The following is a 19042-nucleotide window of genomic DNA, read 5'->3' on the forward strand; positions in this document are numbered from 1 at the left end:
TACCCATGATACTTTACTTGTTTACTTCACTTTGATATAATTTAAGCTATTAATCATGACCTTTTTCTCCTTCATTAGTAGGGACATGCTAAAACTTCCGTGGAGGATGAAATGCAGGTTGGAGAGAGTGAGCCTGTGGGCTTTATCCTTTTCAGAAGAGGAAGAGCCCTTCATTCATGGCACCAATTTACAGCCACTTTCCCTCAAAAATAAACTTAATGAAGCTTTGCCAAATAGCTAATTCTCTCAGCTGCTAGAGCAGCAATTGTTGTCACATAACAGCTACAAAAAAACAGAATGAAATAATCAAGCGCTACTGTGGCTAGAAAGAATTGCAGAGCACCAAACAGAATGTTGTGCTCATCTCTAACATGTAAAACCTTTTAAAAAAGTTATTTAATATGCTTAAGTATACTGATATTCATATATTAATAATTTAACTAATATATCTTCTTTAGAAGCCACTACATATCCCGGAAGGCAAAAAGCAGAGTTGTCAATGTGCTAATACAGGGCACATGGTTTTGCAATGGCTCTATGCTCACCAAAAATAACTACAACAAAGAGGGCAGGGTGCAGGAATAAAGGACATCTTTCTTGGAAGTTACCTCTAATCTGAATCACCTCTGTGGGACAAGAATGTTTGAATTGTATAAGTAGCTGCAAGTTTTCCTTGGCATCATCTCTGAACAGAAGGGGAATTAGGGCAGTTTGACTGCCCTAAAGTCAGCCTGGTGCTGACTTTCCTCTTAGCCTTGGAAAATTGCTAAAATGGAGGTGAAGGGACGAAATCAGTCTATGAGGAATTGATACTATCTTAGAGACTACAGAAAAGTTGAAAGAGGAAAGCTGTATTGTCCATTTCTTTTTTCTCTTCCTTAATGCTACAGTTTACTCACTGTATTTACACAGGATGTCTTAGGACATTCTCCTAGCAGCTGAAATGGGAGAGCTGTCTCAAAGCATCAAACCAGGCCTGAACCAGAAGCGTTCAGAAACACTGCCCCTGTGTGCATACAGTTGCTTTATCTGCAACAATTCATTAAACTTCTCCTCACATATTTTTAATGCTACTAATATTGGCTACGTATGGCAAGACGAGTGTTTCTGTGGGAATATGTCACTATCACATCTACTGTAAAGTCTGTTTGTGTACCCTGATCCTATTCTCCATGGTGTTTTGATGAAGTAACTTCAGGCCCCTGCACAGATAGCAGGGCACACTCTTGCTCCTCAAGAGTTTGTTTCAAAGGAGAGGGTTGTTTTTTTTTTTTCCGTGGAACATGCAGGTCTCCTTTTTAGCCTGACCAGTTTTAATTCATAATAAGAACATCATTAGCTCAGTTCATGATATGGCCACAAACTTGTCTGCCATAGAGCTATACACTTTGGAGACATGCCTTCTTCACAAGAGTAGAGCAGGAATCAGTACTACAATTCACATTTGTTCTATTGACAGAATTGACAATTTAATTGTCAAATACTCTGATAAAATGAATGGTGTGATTCATCTACAGACCAAGAGGTAATTGAATCATAATGGTGAAAGCTACAGCTGTTCTGTGTAACAGCCCATCTCCCTGAATAGTTCCTAATGTTACCTTTGGGTTTTCTGGCTGCATGCTGACTGTGGCGTGATGAACTCTTCAGTTCTTTCTCTAGTATGCCGAAATCTTAGTCCTTTTCTGGTTTGCACACCGAGTTTCCTTCCCATGAAGGAAAAGGCAATGGCATATCCTTTAAACATGTATGTATGTAAACCCTTCATATTAGAGGGCACACACAGGAGCTGAGAAATTGCCTACTTGTTTTAGAATGGCTACGTACCTCCAGGTGCTGTGAAGCTTCTACAAAACATCACGAAAGATGGCTTCCCTCTTAGCAAACTCTTTTATTTTGTCTACATGTCACTGGACAGTGTTTAAGAATCTTGTTTGAATCTTTAATTGAGTGTGATTTTTTTCTGAATGGCACAGCCTCAATTTTTAAGCATAAAAGAATGTTTACTTCCAGGTATTTGATAATTTGCTAACATAGCAATGGCAGATTTGAAGCTATTTGTTGAGCTGGTACTAAGATGCCCCCAGTGTTTAGGTAGCGTTTCCCTGTTCCTTTGTTTACATATCTACTGAGACTCAGATAGAATAGAGCTGTTTTGCACTACTGGGACAGATGTGTATAGATGTAAACTGTTCAAGATAATATACCTGTCACGTTTACAGCTCTGTATACTTCTTATACTGGAGAATGGTAAACATGAAATGTGCAAGATTTTCCAGTTAGCTCAGTAAATTCCCATGACAGCAAATAATGTGATTGGATTCAAAGTTATTTCCTTCATTCTAGCAGTAAAATTTCAACTGTTGCTACTTGAGAAATTTGTCAGCAAGAATCCTTCCAGGGCAGCCTTGCTGACTTGATTTCCTGCATGAACACTATTTATTACCTGCTACCCATCCACTTGGAGGACACAGTAGTACTCTGTCTTGGAGAAGCTTTCAATACACAGCACTAGGAATTTACACAATTTTGCACTGTACATGACAGTGTCAGCACAGTATCTGCAATGCATTCTACTAATGCTCTGTGGCATAAAGTGATAAGGAATCGTTTAATGAAAAGTATTTGATGTCAGTCTCCTCTGACTGAAAAGAAAATCTAGAGCTGTCAGTTTTTTGCACTTATTTAATTCACAGGCAGGGAAGTAATGTAAATATGTTGCCGTGGAAACTGGCGTTTTGATTTCCAGGCACAAATACAACCATAGCAGACTTAGTAGGTTTTTTTAAGGGAAAAACACCTCTTTCTCATCTGCAGAGAGCTTCTTCCCGTACAGCAGCTACGAGAACGTAGATGTTCAGTGCTATAACAGAGATCAGAATGCACTTCCAGCTTTTGCGTTTCCAAAAGTTTGAGTAGTTTGATTACTTAACCTTTGCAAATGTAGTAAGAATGAGAATTAGAATTTTGCATATTTCAGTGTAATAATATTGAAGAAGTTTTGTCAACCCAGAAAATGTACAAGAGACACTACTAAATCTCAGCATAACTCAGAGTTTAACAGTATACCACATATGACTTTTTCCTCTTGTAATGATTGACCTATTTTAAAAAAATGGGAACATAGATTTAGGTATTACTTTACTATACATTTCTGTATAAATAGCAAAGTGGTCCACAATACATCTAAGACTTTAGAATGCGATATCTGAATACTGCCCTATAAAAAAAAAAAAGTATATAAATCTGTTACTGATATTGATCTACTAATGTAGACCAAATGAAGTCAACCTACGTTTAGGCTTATGAGGAATGAACTGTTCTGGCTTATTTACTTACACATATTTTCTATGTAAATATGAATTTAGAAGTTCCTTCTGTACTAGGAAGCAAGAAGTATGTTTTACTTGTGAAGTGCTGACCTGGTTTGGTGGAAGTGGAACCTGTCTGCCAAGTTCCACGTTGCAGGCTGAAGTGAACAGTGGGTGTTCTCTTCCTGCAGGACTGCCACGAAGTTGGTTAGGCAGTCACCACAACATAATATAGCCTTGAAAACTGAGTATTCTAAATGTAGCTACAGCACTTGGCCACACAAAGGAACGTTTCTGCACAAAATTACAGGGCTTGTAGTATTTGGGAGGTCCAGTAGTTTTCCTCACTGTCCTTTTTCATCTGTGAAATACCAAAACAGACTGAATAATCAAATTTTTATTACTATTTTATTTCAAACCATATTTAATGTATTTATATTTTTCCTGTAGCTCGGAATTGACTAAGAGGCTGCAAGAATATTTATTTTCTCTCTCTTAGTAGTTGCCGTATTTATATTTTCCTCCATTATAATTATACTCAAAATGACTCTGCTTGGCTGTTTATATCAATACTGCCACTTAAAATAAAACCCACAAGTCAAAGAAGTTGGAGGAAATGGGAAATCTGGGAGATGAACTGCTTTGGATATACTTCCATTCTGGCACTTTCCAAAGAAATTCTAATTATGTTAATGAATTATGCTAATGTCTTCTGCTCTTGCTTTTTTGTTCTGGTTTGGTTCTTAAATTAGAACAATGTTCATGAAAGCACCTCTCCCGTCTCCCTCAGAGGTGTATTCTGTTCCTACCAACTGCACAGCCAAGGGGTGCTGTCCCTCTGGTGGCAGCCCCGGGTGGTGTGTGTTGTGCCCACCCACCTGCAGGCAGCTGTAGTTTGTCTAGGGCATTTCTTCTTGTTCTTGGAGAGCTACAGATCCCAAGTCCATTTCAGTTTAGATATGCACATACCGGGACACTGCATTTCTTATTTCTGATTAATGGGTGTGTGGTGCTACACCCCATAAATTTGCTGATGAGTACGAGGTCTTCTGAAGCACTCCGTTAAGGCTGCACAGGAAATTCTAAAGCCAATTTGAGTTGATTTCTTTTTCTCAAATGACTCTAACTTATATTTGCACATTCAGCTGTTAGACTTAAATGTTTCATGCTTTTCTGGAAAATGATTCCATCTGCATTAGGCACTAAGAGGATTCTAAGCACGTTCTTGCTCTGAGACAGAACTTTACACGCAGTATTTTCAGCGTGGTTATGTGAAGTAACAATGGAAGATGTATCACATGCACAATTCTTTGCTGCAGAAGGAGTCATTGCAAATTTGTAAACCAGTAGACTTTACGATAGTTTTTCATGTCAAAATCTGATTCTGAGTTACTAAGTTTGATAACAGTATCATACACCTGCCTGCCCTGGATAGTAGAGGACTTAAACAAATGGTTTCCCAGTTTTCTCTTGAAACGACATAGGATGCATAAGAAATTGGAATGATACTCCTTCTAATTCACCTCTGACACTGTGACAGATTCAGATCAAAGCAGCCAGCGGGAGGAAGAGTTCTGCACAGACAAACTCCTGCAGTGCTCAGTAACAGCCATCCAGCAGATCTCTGTATTCTTTGAGATCTTGCTACATTCTTTTGAGTTTAACAGAATCCTCTGGCTTGGAGGTAAATCCAACACTGATGTGTACATCTTCCTCATCTTCCTCTGCCTTCAGCCTCTGTGAAGGAGGTAACTCTATGGAAACAGCACTAAGAACACCATCAATATTGATTTGGAATCTGTCTAAATGCAGATGGTACAAACATGAGGACAGAAAAACGCAAGATGTTTATTGCATGCTTTTCTAGCTGGGCAAAAAACTGAAAGTTAACAAGGCATTGGTAAGTACAAATGACTTCTAAATTCACTTGCTTCAAAGCCAGCTTTCCAGTTATAGAACTGATCAGATGGTTCTTAGTTTTCTTGTTTTTTCAGTTGTCCGACAACTGAAAAACAAAACTGTGACAAAGCTGTCTGTGTGTGATGGTGGCTCACGGTTTTTTTTTTTTTTTTTTTTTTTGAACCAGTGGTGATGAGGAAGGAGTGTGTGTGTTAGATGCAAAATGGGACCTCAGCAATGCCAAGTGTGACGATCAGGTGTTTCCTGGGGGGTTTCTGTGTTCCGAAAGGGAGCTAGGTGGAAAAAATGGAGAAATAGGCCGGTGCTGTGTGTGAGCACTGCACCACTGGCGCTGGTAGTGCAGATGTATGAGCTCCTCCATTAAGGACCTTTTTATTTCTTCCTTTCCTTACAGGTGCAAGTGGGAAGTACACCTCAGGACCAAAGAATTGTGGGATACATTTCCTGCACTCACTTGCAAGCTATTGCAGGTACTGTCCTAATTTGCTTCTCACAATTTCTCACCTTTCTATGCTACAACTGGTATTGTGCAAAAGCTGCCAGCATTGCTCATCCAGTGTTTCCCACAAAGAGCAGTGTGCATTGAGGACAGTGGTGAAAGACTGAAGAAAAAAGAAAAGTAAACAAATACTTCACAAAGTCATTGCATTTTTTGTCTTGGAGTAATTAAGTATTACAAGATATGCACTGTAAAAATTCCCTTGAGAACTCTTCTTCCCTTTGCACTCTCTTAACCAAATACCATTACTTCAGCAAATACATTACTGTCACCATTAGTTGTATTTATGAACCCATATGGTGGCTACCAGCATATAAACTAAAGTTATACAAGCAGTTATTCCCATCAGAAATCAGAGGTTGAAAAAAGCCTAAATTCCCTGGTTTTACCTGCCAATTTCATACATAAACAGCTGTTTATATATGAATTTTCAACTATTGCTCAAAATTTTTCTTAGACGTGTTTTAAAAACAGTCCCACTGTTACATCCATTACAGCATGAACCAGCACATTGTGTGTCCTTTGTTTTGTGAAACAGCATTTTCTAAGATCCTTAAAGATAAGACAGAATAACACTTAAGCGGGGTTTGGAAGGATTTGTTAAGAATCTTCACTGAATTAACACAAAAGAATGAGATACCCTTTAATAGCAGATGTCTGACTGTGAGATATGTGGATTCCACCGCCCATTATACACAGACTGGAATTTCATGTAGGTTATCAGGTTGTGGCTGGGCTTGTTTCCTCCTTAACCATTGCAAAAACTTGTATGACCTTTCTTATGATAGCACCTCAACACTTGGCTCTTCTTCTCTTGTCAGTAGGCAGAACCAGAAAGAGTGACCTTATCTCCATTTTACAAACCAACTCTGGAAAGAGAGGGCAGGACAAGTTAGTAACTTCTGGTCATTCTGTTTCATTTTTAGTGTTCTTAGGCATGTGTTTTGAAGTGAAGTTTCTCCATTTTAGCTGTTGGCCTGAGTACTTGTTAATTAAATGTCTATGTAAAATATTCCATGTCTCTCTCCTATCTTCAGCATAAAAACTGTTAGTTCCAGGTTTTACAACAGGTGTAGTAATGAAGCAACAGTCAAATTTAAAAGCCTTTGCTTTGTGCAAAGGGAGGAATGCATATCCTTAGTTTTACTTACATGACCCTTGGGCTCCTGAGTGAGTGCTGCAGTGCACCAGGCAGCCCTTTTGGACTAGCTGAAGACAGAATGTACGCTGCAGGTTGAGACAACTCAGAAACGCAGAACTTTGAATCTATGCTCTACAGTACGTCTAGGTTAACCCAGGCAGACAGCTACCATTCCTCCTACAGTGCTTCTGTTGCAGAGACAGACTTGGGAGCAAAGCTGCCAATTCCTAAAACGTATTAGAGAGACCAGAGAGTTTTAAAGAAGATTCATGAATTTTTCAAACATGTTTTAAGAATGTAACATTGTTTAGTTTCCTATTTCTAACTCTGGAATTATGGTAACGTACTGTGAGACTGCTGTTGTAGAGCTGAGGATTGTTGCTGTTATAGTTTAGGTTATAAAGCTCTGGTTTTAGTACAGATCCTTTTTGCATGTATTCTTCGCTATAGCCACATTATGACATCCCTAAAATAGTAAAGAGGAATGGGAAGGGGGGGGAAATATATATATATATGGGGAAGTTAACATTTTTTTTTACAAAGTCAGTCCAAAGCTTCTCCAAGGGTAAAAAAGTAACTTTCCATTTTCCTATTTATGTTCCTCCTTTGTATTTTTATGCTCATCTGGTTCAAGCAACGTTCAGATAGAACAGACAAGGATCTAAAAGTCTAAACGTCCTTTGATAAATCATATCAGTTTATGTAATGAAATAGAAAACTAAAGTTCATAACAGTTTGGCAGAGTTATACTTCGACTTGTATCGTCTGATTCAAAACATTTCACACATTTTAAAAAATGTCAAAAAAAAACCCTCAGGTTCAACTGTGTAAAGATGTGTTATCTGTAACAACAAGCACTGCTGAAAACCATTTAAATCATCTTGTCACATGACTGGGTGCAATTTGGCTTCCCCTCTAGGGTACATAAACTTGCACTTGACAGTTCTGGTACTTACATGAGTATAACATGAAGGGATCCAACTGTTTATGGTCAATGAAGAACTAATGCTTTTTTTTTTTTTTTTTTTTTTTAAGAGATGTGCTAGCTATATCCTGTTGTAAGCAATTACAGTTTCTTCAGAGCTGACTTTCACCTTTTTCACTGAAGCTTTAGAATTAGATGCAGATTAATCTACACTCTCAATTCTGTACCTGTTCCTGAATGTTGTTAAGAAGGACCTTTTCCGTTTCCACTCTGGAAATAGCTGCATTGCAGTGACAAATGAGGGGGTCCTTAATGGGTCTAGAATGTTATTATTTTCTGGGGGGCTGTTAAGTTTACATGGCTCTTTTATGTTTTTCAGCTAGTGTTCAATGTTCTGGAAAGATTTTGCTGCCTAGAATCTGCCTACTTCCCAAGTCCCTTTGAGTCATGCCTTTTAGACACCCTACCAAGAGACCAAACAGAGGGAGCCTCAAGCTATTGCAGCCCAGGTCCAGATAATTTGCGCTGGATGCTCTCTCATAACCTCAGACATGCTCCTTTTTTTGCATTTATTGTGAACCTAGTCATCAATGTGTGCTGGCAACTCAGCCTTTTCAGAACTGGCTTTACCAATCCATATGCAGCTGAAGCAGAACTCAGCTCATGACTGAGAGAGATCTCTCAGTGTTTGAAATCATGGCTACGCGATCAGTATGTCTCTGGTGTTAAACATCCTTAGGCAGTGATTCTATATACATTTCTGAAGCAGCAAAGCTGGCTTATTTGTCAGTCTGCCCTTGCCTTTCCACTCGTTTACACTAACACAGCTGTTGTAGGCTGTGCTATACTTGGCTGGGGACCTTACCTAGCTGCAATCTAACTCAGCAGAACAATAGGTTTTTTTTTTTTTGTTGCTGTTGTGTTGGTATGGGGTTTTTTTTGTGATTGTTATTGCTTTTGCTTCCCCCAGCTCCTTCTGTCTTGAATAGATTACACAGGTCAGCTTAATTCATCTCACAGTCAAGCATGGCACAGCCTGTCTCACGGCTAAACCGGGTGGGTCCTTTGGTTGTGACTTGGAACCGATACTCCCTTTGATTATGCTTCACATCTTACATTTCCTTTTTTTGCTCATCTTCCCCAGCACTGATCACTGCTGAGAACTGCTTTTAAAAACTTGCAGTGCACCTTCCCATTTCCAGTCCCTGGCTAGGCCTATCAGCTGCTTTGTTAACTGTCCCTAGTGCTCCTTCTATTAGCTTTCTGAGGACAAAACAGTCCTCCTTTGGTACCTACCTGCAGTTCAAACTAAAGCCAGAATTTCATGTAATCATTTCAGAAGTGAATGAAATGGGCAGCTATGATTATCCTATAACAAATGAAGGTGAAGTATTTGTTTATGCTGGCTGTGGTTTCCCATAATACCCTTTCATCCTTCCATGAAATTTGCACCTGAAGGGAACTTGCAAAGAACTTGGAAATGCTGACTGCAGGAACCACTCACAACACGATTACTTGCATTTTTCCAGCCAGTTACTGAGGAAAAAGGTGCAGAGCAATTAGCACAAATCTGTATTCTCTGATTAATCACTGGTGGCAGTCAATCAGATCAGTGATTCTATCTGAACATTTAATTAGAGGGGAAGGCTGGAAGAAGGAAAGTAGAATGTCATAGTGGGAAGATATTTCCTAGCTCCCTTCTGTTAATATTAACCAATGCTGTTTGAGTGCAGCAGCAGGCAGGCTCTGAAGTGGTTTTTTTCAATGACTGTTCTGGACTCAGGTTTGGCTTCGCTTCTACTTACGTGTCCGACCAGGTCAGTTACCTTCGTCTCCAATGCTACAGATCACTGGGAGCTGTTAAGACTAAGTCTCACTAGGAAGTTTTGCATCCAGACACATACAGCACCTGCTGTGTAGCTACAGGAAGGTGGATAACATTAGTTTAATACTAATCTCAGAAAACAGCTATATTCAAGTTGCATTTAGGGGAATTTTTGTTGGTAACAGAGCTGTAGCTCACTTCATTGCACACACTTCGCTTCATGTGCCTAAGTGCAGTTGCTTCCATGACCTCTAGTGGGGAGAACCAGAGATGTCAGAGAGGGGAAAATTGGAGATAGTGGACTATCACAGGTTCTGAACTTAGTCTATTTCTAGAGCTGCAGTGCTTTCTTTTGTGGTTTTCTGGTGTGCAGTGCTGCTAGAAGGCTTGTGATTCTTAACAAGGGAGATGTATGTCACTACATAGGTAATGCTTTTTTAGTAATGATGGTGCATGCTGCCTGCTGTCTTTCACTACGTCTTCCTGAAATGTTTTTGCATGTCTGTCTTCCATGTTTTTCTCAATAGTTTCCTGTTTTGGAGAATTTTACCTTTGTATGTTTATTAAGTGGGTTTTATGTTTATTAAGTGACATTGCTGTGCTCCGTTTCAGGTTGTTATTGTTGTAGTTTTATGCCCTCATTGGTAATGGCTGTATTATCTGATCACTCATCATAAGCAAAAACATGCCAGATAGATACTTCCAGAAAATGCCAACAGGATCCTGATAATTCAGGGATGAATTGGACAGCTCTTAGACAGCTAAGTAATATGTAATCAGGACTTTGTGTAGAGCAAGATAAGTTACTGTAGTCTTGTCAATACGCACCAAGCTAGAAGTTGCAAAACAGGCCAGAAGAAGTACTGGCTTAAGGAGATAAACCAGGATAGAAAGGCGCAGGTGATGCAAAAGGAGGGTCTGTGAATGTGAATATGCTTCACTATGAGTGAGATGGCTCTGGAGGGATCTTGAATTAAAGTGTGTGAGTGGCTGGTGTGAGGATATAAGGAAGACAAAGGCAGGCTCTCCTTGGTCATACCCAGTAACAGAACAAGAGGCAATGAGCACAAACTCAAATGCGAGAAAGAGCATTTAAACAAAGCAAAACTCCTTTATAGTGAAGGTGACTGAGAACTGGAGCAAGCTGCCCAGGGGCTGGGGAGTCTCCATCCACGGAGATGCTCCAAGCCCAACTGGACAGTTCTGAGAGGCCTGTCTATGCAACCATGCTTGGGCAGAGCGGATGTTACCAAAAGGCCCTTGGAACTTCTTCCTTTCCCTGAAGCTGCATCTTTAGTTAAGCAGAATGCAAATGTTAGTCACGCACACTGTTTGTGTTAGTCACTATCACCTGCTGTGGGCTGTATTTGTTCCATGTGACCTACTTCTTGTGCTTTTGTCTGAATACATCTTAACTGTAGGGTTTTCTTGTGCTGTGTAGTATACGGGTATGCATGATCAGCAAATATGTGAAGTGCACTTCTGCACTGTATGTGCACTCTGGTAGCAGCAAGGGGATTTTCCAAGAATTCAGTGGACTGGATTTGTGTCAAGCAGTGTGATTAGGGTATTATCTGAACGTTATGTACAAGTACTAGAGACTGTAGGTCAGGGAATAGTTCCAAAAAGCTCTTGTACGAGCTTGTGTATTACTGCCCAACAGTTACAGATTTGCTGGGAATAACTGCAGATTAGAAGGAAAAAAAATCAGATTATTTGTTGTTTGAATTAACAGTCTGAAGAGATGAGTCAGTGTCAGAACCTACCTGAAGGTCTCTTTTCCTGGTCATGTTCTTTTCAATATTTCACGTATTTTTTTAGGATTGTATCAAACCACACTTCGTGGAAAATTTTTGATTCTGTTTCCACCTAACTGTTACTTTAACAGAACCTGACCCCAATATTCTGGAAAATTCAACCATTCCCAAGTTAATCATGCTAGAAGAATGAAGGCCTGATGCCTAAAATCTGTGTTCTAATGCAGTTACAGCGTGTTGCAGAGTTCATATTTTAAAAGCCTATAAAGTGCAGGTGGCAGCCTCAGGTGAGATGACTGATTAACAAGCTGTGAGGATGCAGACTTAAATACTCACATTCTCCACAGTGAGTCACTACTGAAAGCAGCTTTGGACATACGTAACTGATGTTTCTAATTGTGACTTACAACATTTTAATACCCATCACAGACTAGCAAAGTAGAATCGTTCTGGTTAATGGTCTGTAAGTTAAAAGAAAATTTTAATAAGAACAAGTGACTTTGGGCTCACTGTTTTTGCTTATAATTGTGGAATTTGAAAACATATCTTCTCTTTGAAGAGAAGTGATGTCCTGAATCAACATACCATTTCATGTCTGAAACAAGCAAAGTTGTAACTTCGTTACAGGCACAGTGAAAACAAAAGAAAAGGAAAGACAATATAGAAAACAATTATTTCTAGAATGTGTCTCTTCCTCCTTCTTTCCCGCATGAAGCTTTTACTGATTCCCTTAAAATGATTACAGTGATTAATTCTTTCTTAGACTTCATCACCTAATGTACTTGAAATTAAGGAAGGGCAGGTAGTTGCTATAATTAAAAAGCTGGTTTGTGTCAGTTTCACAAACAAAGAGCATTGGGCAACCAATCATCCATGTCACTTATAAACACCAGGGCACAACTTCACTTGTAGTCACAAGATAACTTCTCTGCAACCTGTGGAAAGAATCTGGCTACTTATTTCTGAAGTACTGCCTAGCTAAGCCTATGTTGTACATATACCTTTAAAAATATGAAGAAATACTTTGAGCTTTGTACCTCTTACTTGAACATAAACAGAACCCTTCCTTGGATGGATTACTACAGAATGAGTGAATTCAATGTTGACATATATATCCTAGTAACATTTAAAAGTTAAATTCTTCATGTTTTAAATTTATAAAGCAAAGAAAGATCAAGTAGTTTACTGCAGAACATGCTGTCCAGTCTTGGCCAAAGGGTGATATTTACTCTGAATTCCCAATCATTAATTTAGTGTATCATATCATCTTCTACTTGTAGCTAAGAACATGATTATTTTGGTCGGTTTTCTGCAGCACAGTGTCCTGTCTTCCTGTTTCTTCAGGAGTGCCTATTATGATTCTGGAAGAAGATACTTTTACATCATCAAAACATGGTTCCTAATGAACTTCATGCTGGACTAAGCATTATGTAATGACTGTGCTATTATCCATACCATTTTTTAATTTCACACCTTTTTTTCTCAAGATGTCTAACAGTAGCATAGCAAATAATATCACTATATTATTAATGACAAAAAGTCCACATTTAAACAACTACAGAAGTTGTTCACCTTTTAGTACTAATTTCAGAAATTTTACTTTTACTAAAGTGTTTGTAAAGAATTCTAATGATTTCTATCTACTCCTACTGTATCAGGTATCCCACAGAAAAAGCTGGTTGAAACCACATAACTAAGACATTTTTCTATATAAAAACAACTTCACACGTGCAGTGTTTCATAAGCAGAAAGCCGGATTTTCATCTGTTGTTACTCTATGTAAGAATTTTTAATATAGCTAATTATATAGGTGAAATTCCCATTGCAGACAAGACCCTGCAAGGCTACTTGCATCTCCCATAAATCTGACCTCAGTGGCTTAAACTGGCTTTGACTAGGCTTATTAATGCACCTGCTAAGTTTGGTGGGATTCTTTCCTTATTTTAAAGAGAAGGTGCTCCTTTAATTTTGTTGTCTATATCTGCCCCGCTGAAGGGATTATGTTTGATGGATAAAAGGAGAGAAAATGAGATTGAAATAGCTGTACATTATTTTTGTCTTCCTAGTTTGCTTTAATCTCAATATCCTCTAAGTGAAACGGGCGAGATTCTGACCAGGCTCTGCTCTGTCCACGGGGCCAGAGCAATGGCCCTAGTGATTTTGCTGGATGCACCAAGGGCATGCAATATTTTGAATGTCACGCTAAAAGAAAGATATTATTTCTTGATGTTTCTCTTTTTCTTTGCTACAGGAGACACTACTGTTCGATGTGAGCAACTGGATATGCTTCAAGATTGGCTGTCTGAATTCAGAAAATCTACCTCCTCCTCCAGCACAGCCAATCCAGAGGAGCTGGTGGCTTTTGATGTAATCTGCGGAGATCTCAACTTTGATAACTGCTCCTCTGGTAAGATAAGCTTTGCCTTTTCCTTCTGTGTGCCTCATCCAACACGGAATAGCAGAGTTCTTGATATGTTCATTTTGTGGGTTATAGCAGTGTACAAGTAGTGACTGACTTGTGCAAGGGAAGGCTTAATTGCTACAGAAACATCTTAAGGTAAGTACTAGTTTTGTCATGAGCCAAGAACAGCGGCTCACACACACAAATTCTGCCAAGTTATTAAACATGATGATTTTTAAGGCACAAAGGGCAGTAATTTGCAACTTGTTGCAGCAGCAACAATGAAGAAGAATCCAGTTGTTTAGTGTTACTTGTGTGAGGTAAATGTGCTAAAACACATCATAGGATTTTAGTTGTTAATAAAAGAGGTATGTGCTATGGAATTTTTGTGGAGGAAAAATAAATTCTTGCAATTAATAGTCTTTTGATGGTAGACATGCAAGAGATTAATGCCCCATGGAGAACTCAACATCACTAAATCAATCTTGGAAAAAATTAATGGATGCTGTGTACCTTCCACGGTTTTTATTTGAGTTGAAATTGTTTTTACTGAGAGTTGAAAAACAAACAATTTTAAATTTTGTTCTATATTTGGAAGCTGGGGGCACTAGAAAAAAGAACACCACAGAACCATAATTAATGGGTGGTGAATTTACAGAGGTCAGCCTTTTCAAACATAGATAGTATACTCTGTTAACAGTTACACTGCCAACACAGAGTACAGAGTGGTGCCTCTATACCATCTCTGCTTCCCGCTTGGTACAGTTCATGCATCCAGCAGAGTTCCTTGCTTGCTTTATGCAGTGGCAATGAACTACTGGTTTGGAGATGGCACGTGGATCAGCAGAGCTGACAACTGCAAGAACTACTGCGTGAGTGGGCCAGAACTGAAGTACTGAGATAAGGGCATAAGCCAGGTACGGGAGGGGGTGGGGGGGGGAGTTCAGTCATAGGGATTTCATCTGTGCACTGTGTTACCAATGAGAGGTGCAGAGTACAGGTAAGCCCAAGCTGCAGCTTTCAATTGGGAATTCAGCAATTAGAAAAATAAAATTGTTTGAGTAGGAAGGGACTCCTAAAGCCCCTCTGGTCCAGCTCCCCGCAGTGAAAAGGGACATCTACAGCTCAATCGTGCTCACAGCCCCATCCAGCCTGACCTTGGGTGTCTCCAGCAATGAGGCATCAACAACACATCTGAGCAACATCTTCAGACTACTGAGTTTGTGGATTAGCAGGTGAATTCACATCACATGTGAACTCTGTAGTCTTCACAAAAAGCCTAGGTAATTGGGACATAGAGGAACAACTACTCCAATAATTTAAAACAAAACAAAACAAAATAAGCGTTGTCAGATCACAAAAATAGGTGCCATTCTCTCACCTCATGGCTTGTATCAGATACTTGTAATGGAAGATTTTTGCAGTCAGAGAAACATTTAACTGAGAAGGGACCAACCCAAAACAGCCTTACTGTTCACTTCTACCTTATTAGTACAAAAAGTAATTTAATCACAACTGTGTGACCTGAAATAAATTCAGAATGGCTGGAGTACAGTTTTCTTAGACCTCCAGGTTCATGAATAACCTTATTCTTTTGACAAATATTCTGAAACTAAGTTCTCCCTGCTACTTTAGAGAACGATATAACAAAGAGTGAATTTTCACTTACTGGAAACACTATTAAAATGCTGTCTTCCTGTCAGGTTGGTCTCACTAGTGTAAAATTTGATTGTTTTTAAACCTTTTAGCTTAACATAAAAACCATTCCAGTCAGATGAGTCAAAGTTTGTTTCATCAGCTCTGACTTGTAAACTATCAGTGCCACGGTGGCAAATGATCATGGCAAAATTTTAGCCTGTCTTATTTCTGAAGTTTTGTAGCCATATGATATCACAAGGGAAGGCCCAAGGAAATGAGCAATTGCACAGATTACATTCTAGACTCTTCCAAAAAAGTGAAAGAAATCAAACAAGCCAATTGGCTGTTCAGACTGAAAGAACAACTCTCTGTATTGCACACCTGACAAGCCTTTAGGAGTTCAGTCCTTCAGTCCTCTGCCACGGGTCCAAGATATCCTGGCAAATTCATTTTCCAGTCTCCTTGCAACTATGAAGACATGTCCAATGTAGAGAGCTGGTTAGATGTTGGGTAAAAAAGCTGAAATCATGTAGTGAGGCACATTAGCTGGTGTGGATGCATTAGCTGAAAGACCATCAGCTGTATTAATCACTCTTAATGTCAAAATGGGAAAGTGCTATGGACATTCAGTATTACTGTACTCCACATTACCTTTTGTGTTGTGCTTCCTCCTTAACAGGGAGAGGTTAACAGCTCCTATATCAGGCAAGAACACTATTTTGCAAATGGAGAACCAATTTGATTCCTACGGTGTGTAAGCTGCCTTGTCTCTAAATATGCACAGCTCATCGTTCAAAATTTTGCTTCTGACTTTAGGAGTCCATTCTCATGCCTACCTTCATACTCTGTAGTCTTGACAATAGTCAGTGATAACAGCAGCTCCAAATACAGGTGAATGTTCCATTAATCCCAAGAGAAGACTCTGTGTTACTTAGAAATTTTAACCTTGTAAAAGGTGGTAGTGCTTCAAGAAAGGAAGTTATTGGGACCTACTGCCAGTTTCTTTGCCATTTAACAAAAATGGAATTGCAGCAGCTGGTGTTTTCAAGTTCTGATTGTACTTGCTCCTACGTACAATGATCACTATGTTAAATAGGGTGCACAGAACTACAACTCACTTATTTTTATACTAAACATCTCAAATTGTGATGTATGTATTTTTCTAGGGTTACTGTTAAATTTAGTGATCCTAGGAGCCTGATGCACTGTTTCTTGCATTTAAAGCCAAACACAGTAGCAATTAAGAACAGATTAACTTGAAAGCTGAGAGATCATGATGATTATATTTAGAATGCCTTTAATGCTTTAGATGATATCTCAAGTGAATTATCAATTGCCTGTCCTTTGTCCTGTGTCTTATTTATTACAGCTTGAAAAGCGTTCAGTCAATTCTTCTGAAGCAAGTACAGCACTAGCTTTTATCTCCAAATTTACTGAGGTGTATATGTACATCCCCAGCAGCCATTTACAGTGTCATTATGAAGTCAGTCCAAATCTCTGCCTCATGTGATCTCAACAAAATTTTTGTACGAGTGTAAGTGTACACAATGCAGACATGAATGGCAGGGTAAGGCAATATGTCAGAAAACCTTCACTTCAGTTTAGAAACTAATAAATACTATCTTTTGTAGATAGACTTTGTAGGAAAACGGACATTTATTAGCAGCATTTGTTGGAATTTCTGGTTAAGACAGGATACTGCTGTGCAGTAAAACTACCGAACTAGTTCAAATCGGTCCTCTAGAAAATGCATGTATACTGAGTAGGAAGGCTTACCTTTTGTTTTGCAGTACAACGTACATACAATTGTCCACAGGCTTACAGCACACATCTGATATGCCTTTTCTTGTGCTTCTTTCCCTGCAGAGGACAAGCTGGAGCAACAGCATTCTCTGTTTACACACTACAAAGACCCATGTCGAATTGGTCCAGGGGAGGATAAACCATGGGCAATTGGTAAGACATTCTGCAACCATCAGTGTATCAGCTCGTCTGTCACTCACAGAACACCTATAAGCAGCAGGCAGTACAGCTAACTGGCAGTAACTGTTTGACTAAGACCAAATATTTGCAAGGAGTTTATCTCAAAAGCAGCAACACGTATTTTGTAATTCTTAACAATGTTTTGTTGAATTTTAATTAAGAAGGAAATAGACATCTCAAACATGAGGCCCGTCTAGAGTTTATGCATCAAGCTACTTGAATGCCTTCCAGCCCTTACTCTACTTTTTAAATAATATCTGGATTACTTTGCAAAGAGGGCCAAAGTATTGTTTTCACTGCACACAGAAAGCACAAAAACATGCACCTTTTGATCAGAATGTTCAATCTGGTGTTACAGAAACATCATGAGGATGTACTAGTAATACAGCAACATTAGGAACTTGTAGGGTACACCTTATATAGGATTTCACAGAACTCAGATAAACATGCTGAAACTCAGCTGAGCTCAGTACAGTTTTCAGTGAAGAAACAGCTTCTCTCTAGAGGAGCAATTACAACTGTGAAGATGCTAAATATAAGAATTTGGGACTACTTCATAATGTGGTTTTACTCTGTTGTAACAGAGAAGAAGTTTCTCTGCCCCTTAAACTCAAAAGGGGCAGACAATATTTTGAAAGGTCTAGAGAGAGAAGTTGCTTTTAAAGTCTAAGCAAAGGCTGCTCATCTAGACTGTAAGTAATGAACAGGCCAGTTCCTTACCATTAGAACCTATTATCTTTTGCTAATTTCTTGTGCATCTAGTTTGAAAATAGGATACAAGAACAAATTAAGGCAAAAATTAGTAAGGAAGAGGAGACAGCGACAGGTTAGAGTAAAGTTCAAGTTTTGATTGGAATGCTGCCTACCAGGAAAACCAAAGAGACTTAGCTAAGCACTGCGTTGTGGTAAAGTGGAAAAGATGACACACAGAGGGAGACAGCAAAAGAAAAGGTACTAAGTATTTTCATCTTCACTGTTACAACTATATTATTACATTTGTTCTAAAAATAATCTCTTGGAGTGAAAGTATCATTTAGTCAGGTGTGAGACGCAGCCTCAAGTTCTTTACCAGGAGAGTGGTGAGGTGCTGGAACGGGCTGCCCAGAGAGGTTGTAGATGCCCCGTCCCTGGAGGTGTTCAAGGCCAGATTGGATGGGGTCCTGGGCAACCTGGTCTAGTAAACGGGCAGGGGGGTTGGAAATTCATAATCCTTGAGGTCCCTTCCAACCCAGGCCATTCTGTGATTCTGTGTGATTCTGTAATAACTGCTATGGATATTACTTGTGTAACATAGAAGTGAACATAAAGAGTGTTTTCAAATCAGATCAGTGTTGTCCCCCACCCCGCCACATACACTGTCCTCAGACTCCTGTACCTCAGAAGCTTTCTGAGAGCCAAATACCAGGGCACATGCTGGGACAGTCACATTTCCCTCTCTGATCACAGGTACCTTGCTGGATCCTGAAGGATTATATGATGAAGAAGTGTTCACTCCAGACAACCTACAGAAGTATGTAACTCCTAATTCTCCCACATATTCTAAACAATTCCTTAAAAAGCCAGTTCACTGCTTGCTATTTAGCATTTCATAAATTGTGGTGTTTTATGGACTGTAAAAGATTTTTATTTTATTTTATTTTTT

At 39.2% G+C, this 19042-nt stretch overlaps 1 protein-coding gene across 5 annotated transcripts in view; it reads left to right on the plus strand.

Moving 5' to 3' along the window:
• SMPD3 (sphingomyelin phosphodiesterase 3) overlaps positions 1-19042 on the plus strand; it is a 109906-nt gene that overhangs the window by 78913 nt on the left and 11951 nt on the right. For all 5 annotated transcript variants that reach the window (XM_040645965.2, XM_046899561.1, XM_040645966.2 and 2 more), the window contains exons 3-6: positions 5626-5701; positions 13630-13785; positions 17284-17373; positions 18847-18910. In XM_040645965.2, coding sequence (XP_040501899.1) covers positions 5626-5701; positions 13630-13785; positions 17284-17373; positions 18847-18910 — 386 coding nt within the window. The remainder of the gene's footprint in view (positions 1-5625; positions 5702-13629; positions 13786-17283; positions 17374-18846; positions 18911-19042) is intronic.

Source organism: Gallus gallus, chromosome 11 (assembly GCF_016699485.2).
Source record: "Gallus gallus isolate bGalGal1 chromosome 11, bGalGal1.mat.broiler.GRCg7b, whole genome shotgun sequence".
NCBI lineage: Eukaryota > Metazoa > Chordata > Aves > Galliformes > Phasianidae > Gallus > Gallus gallus.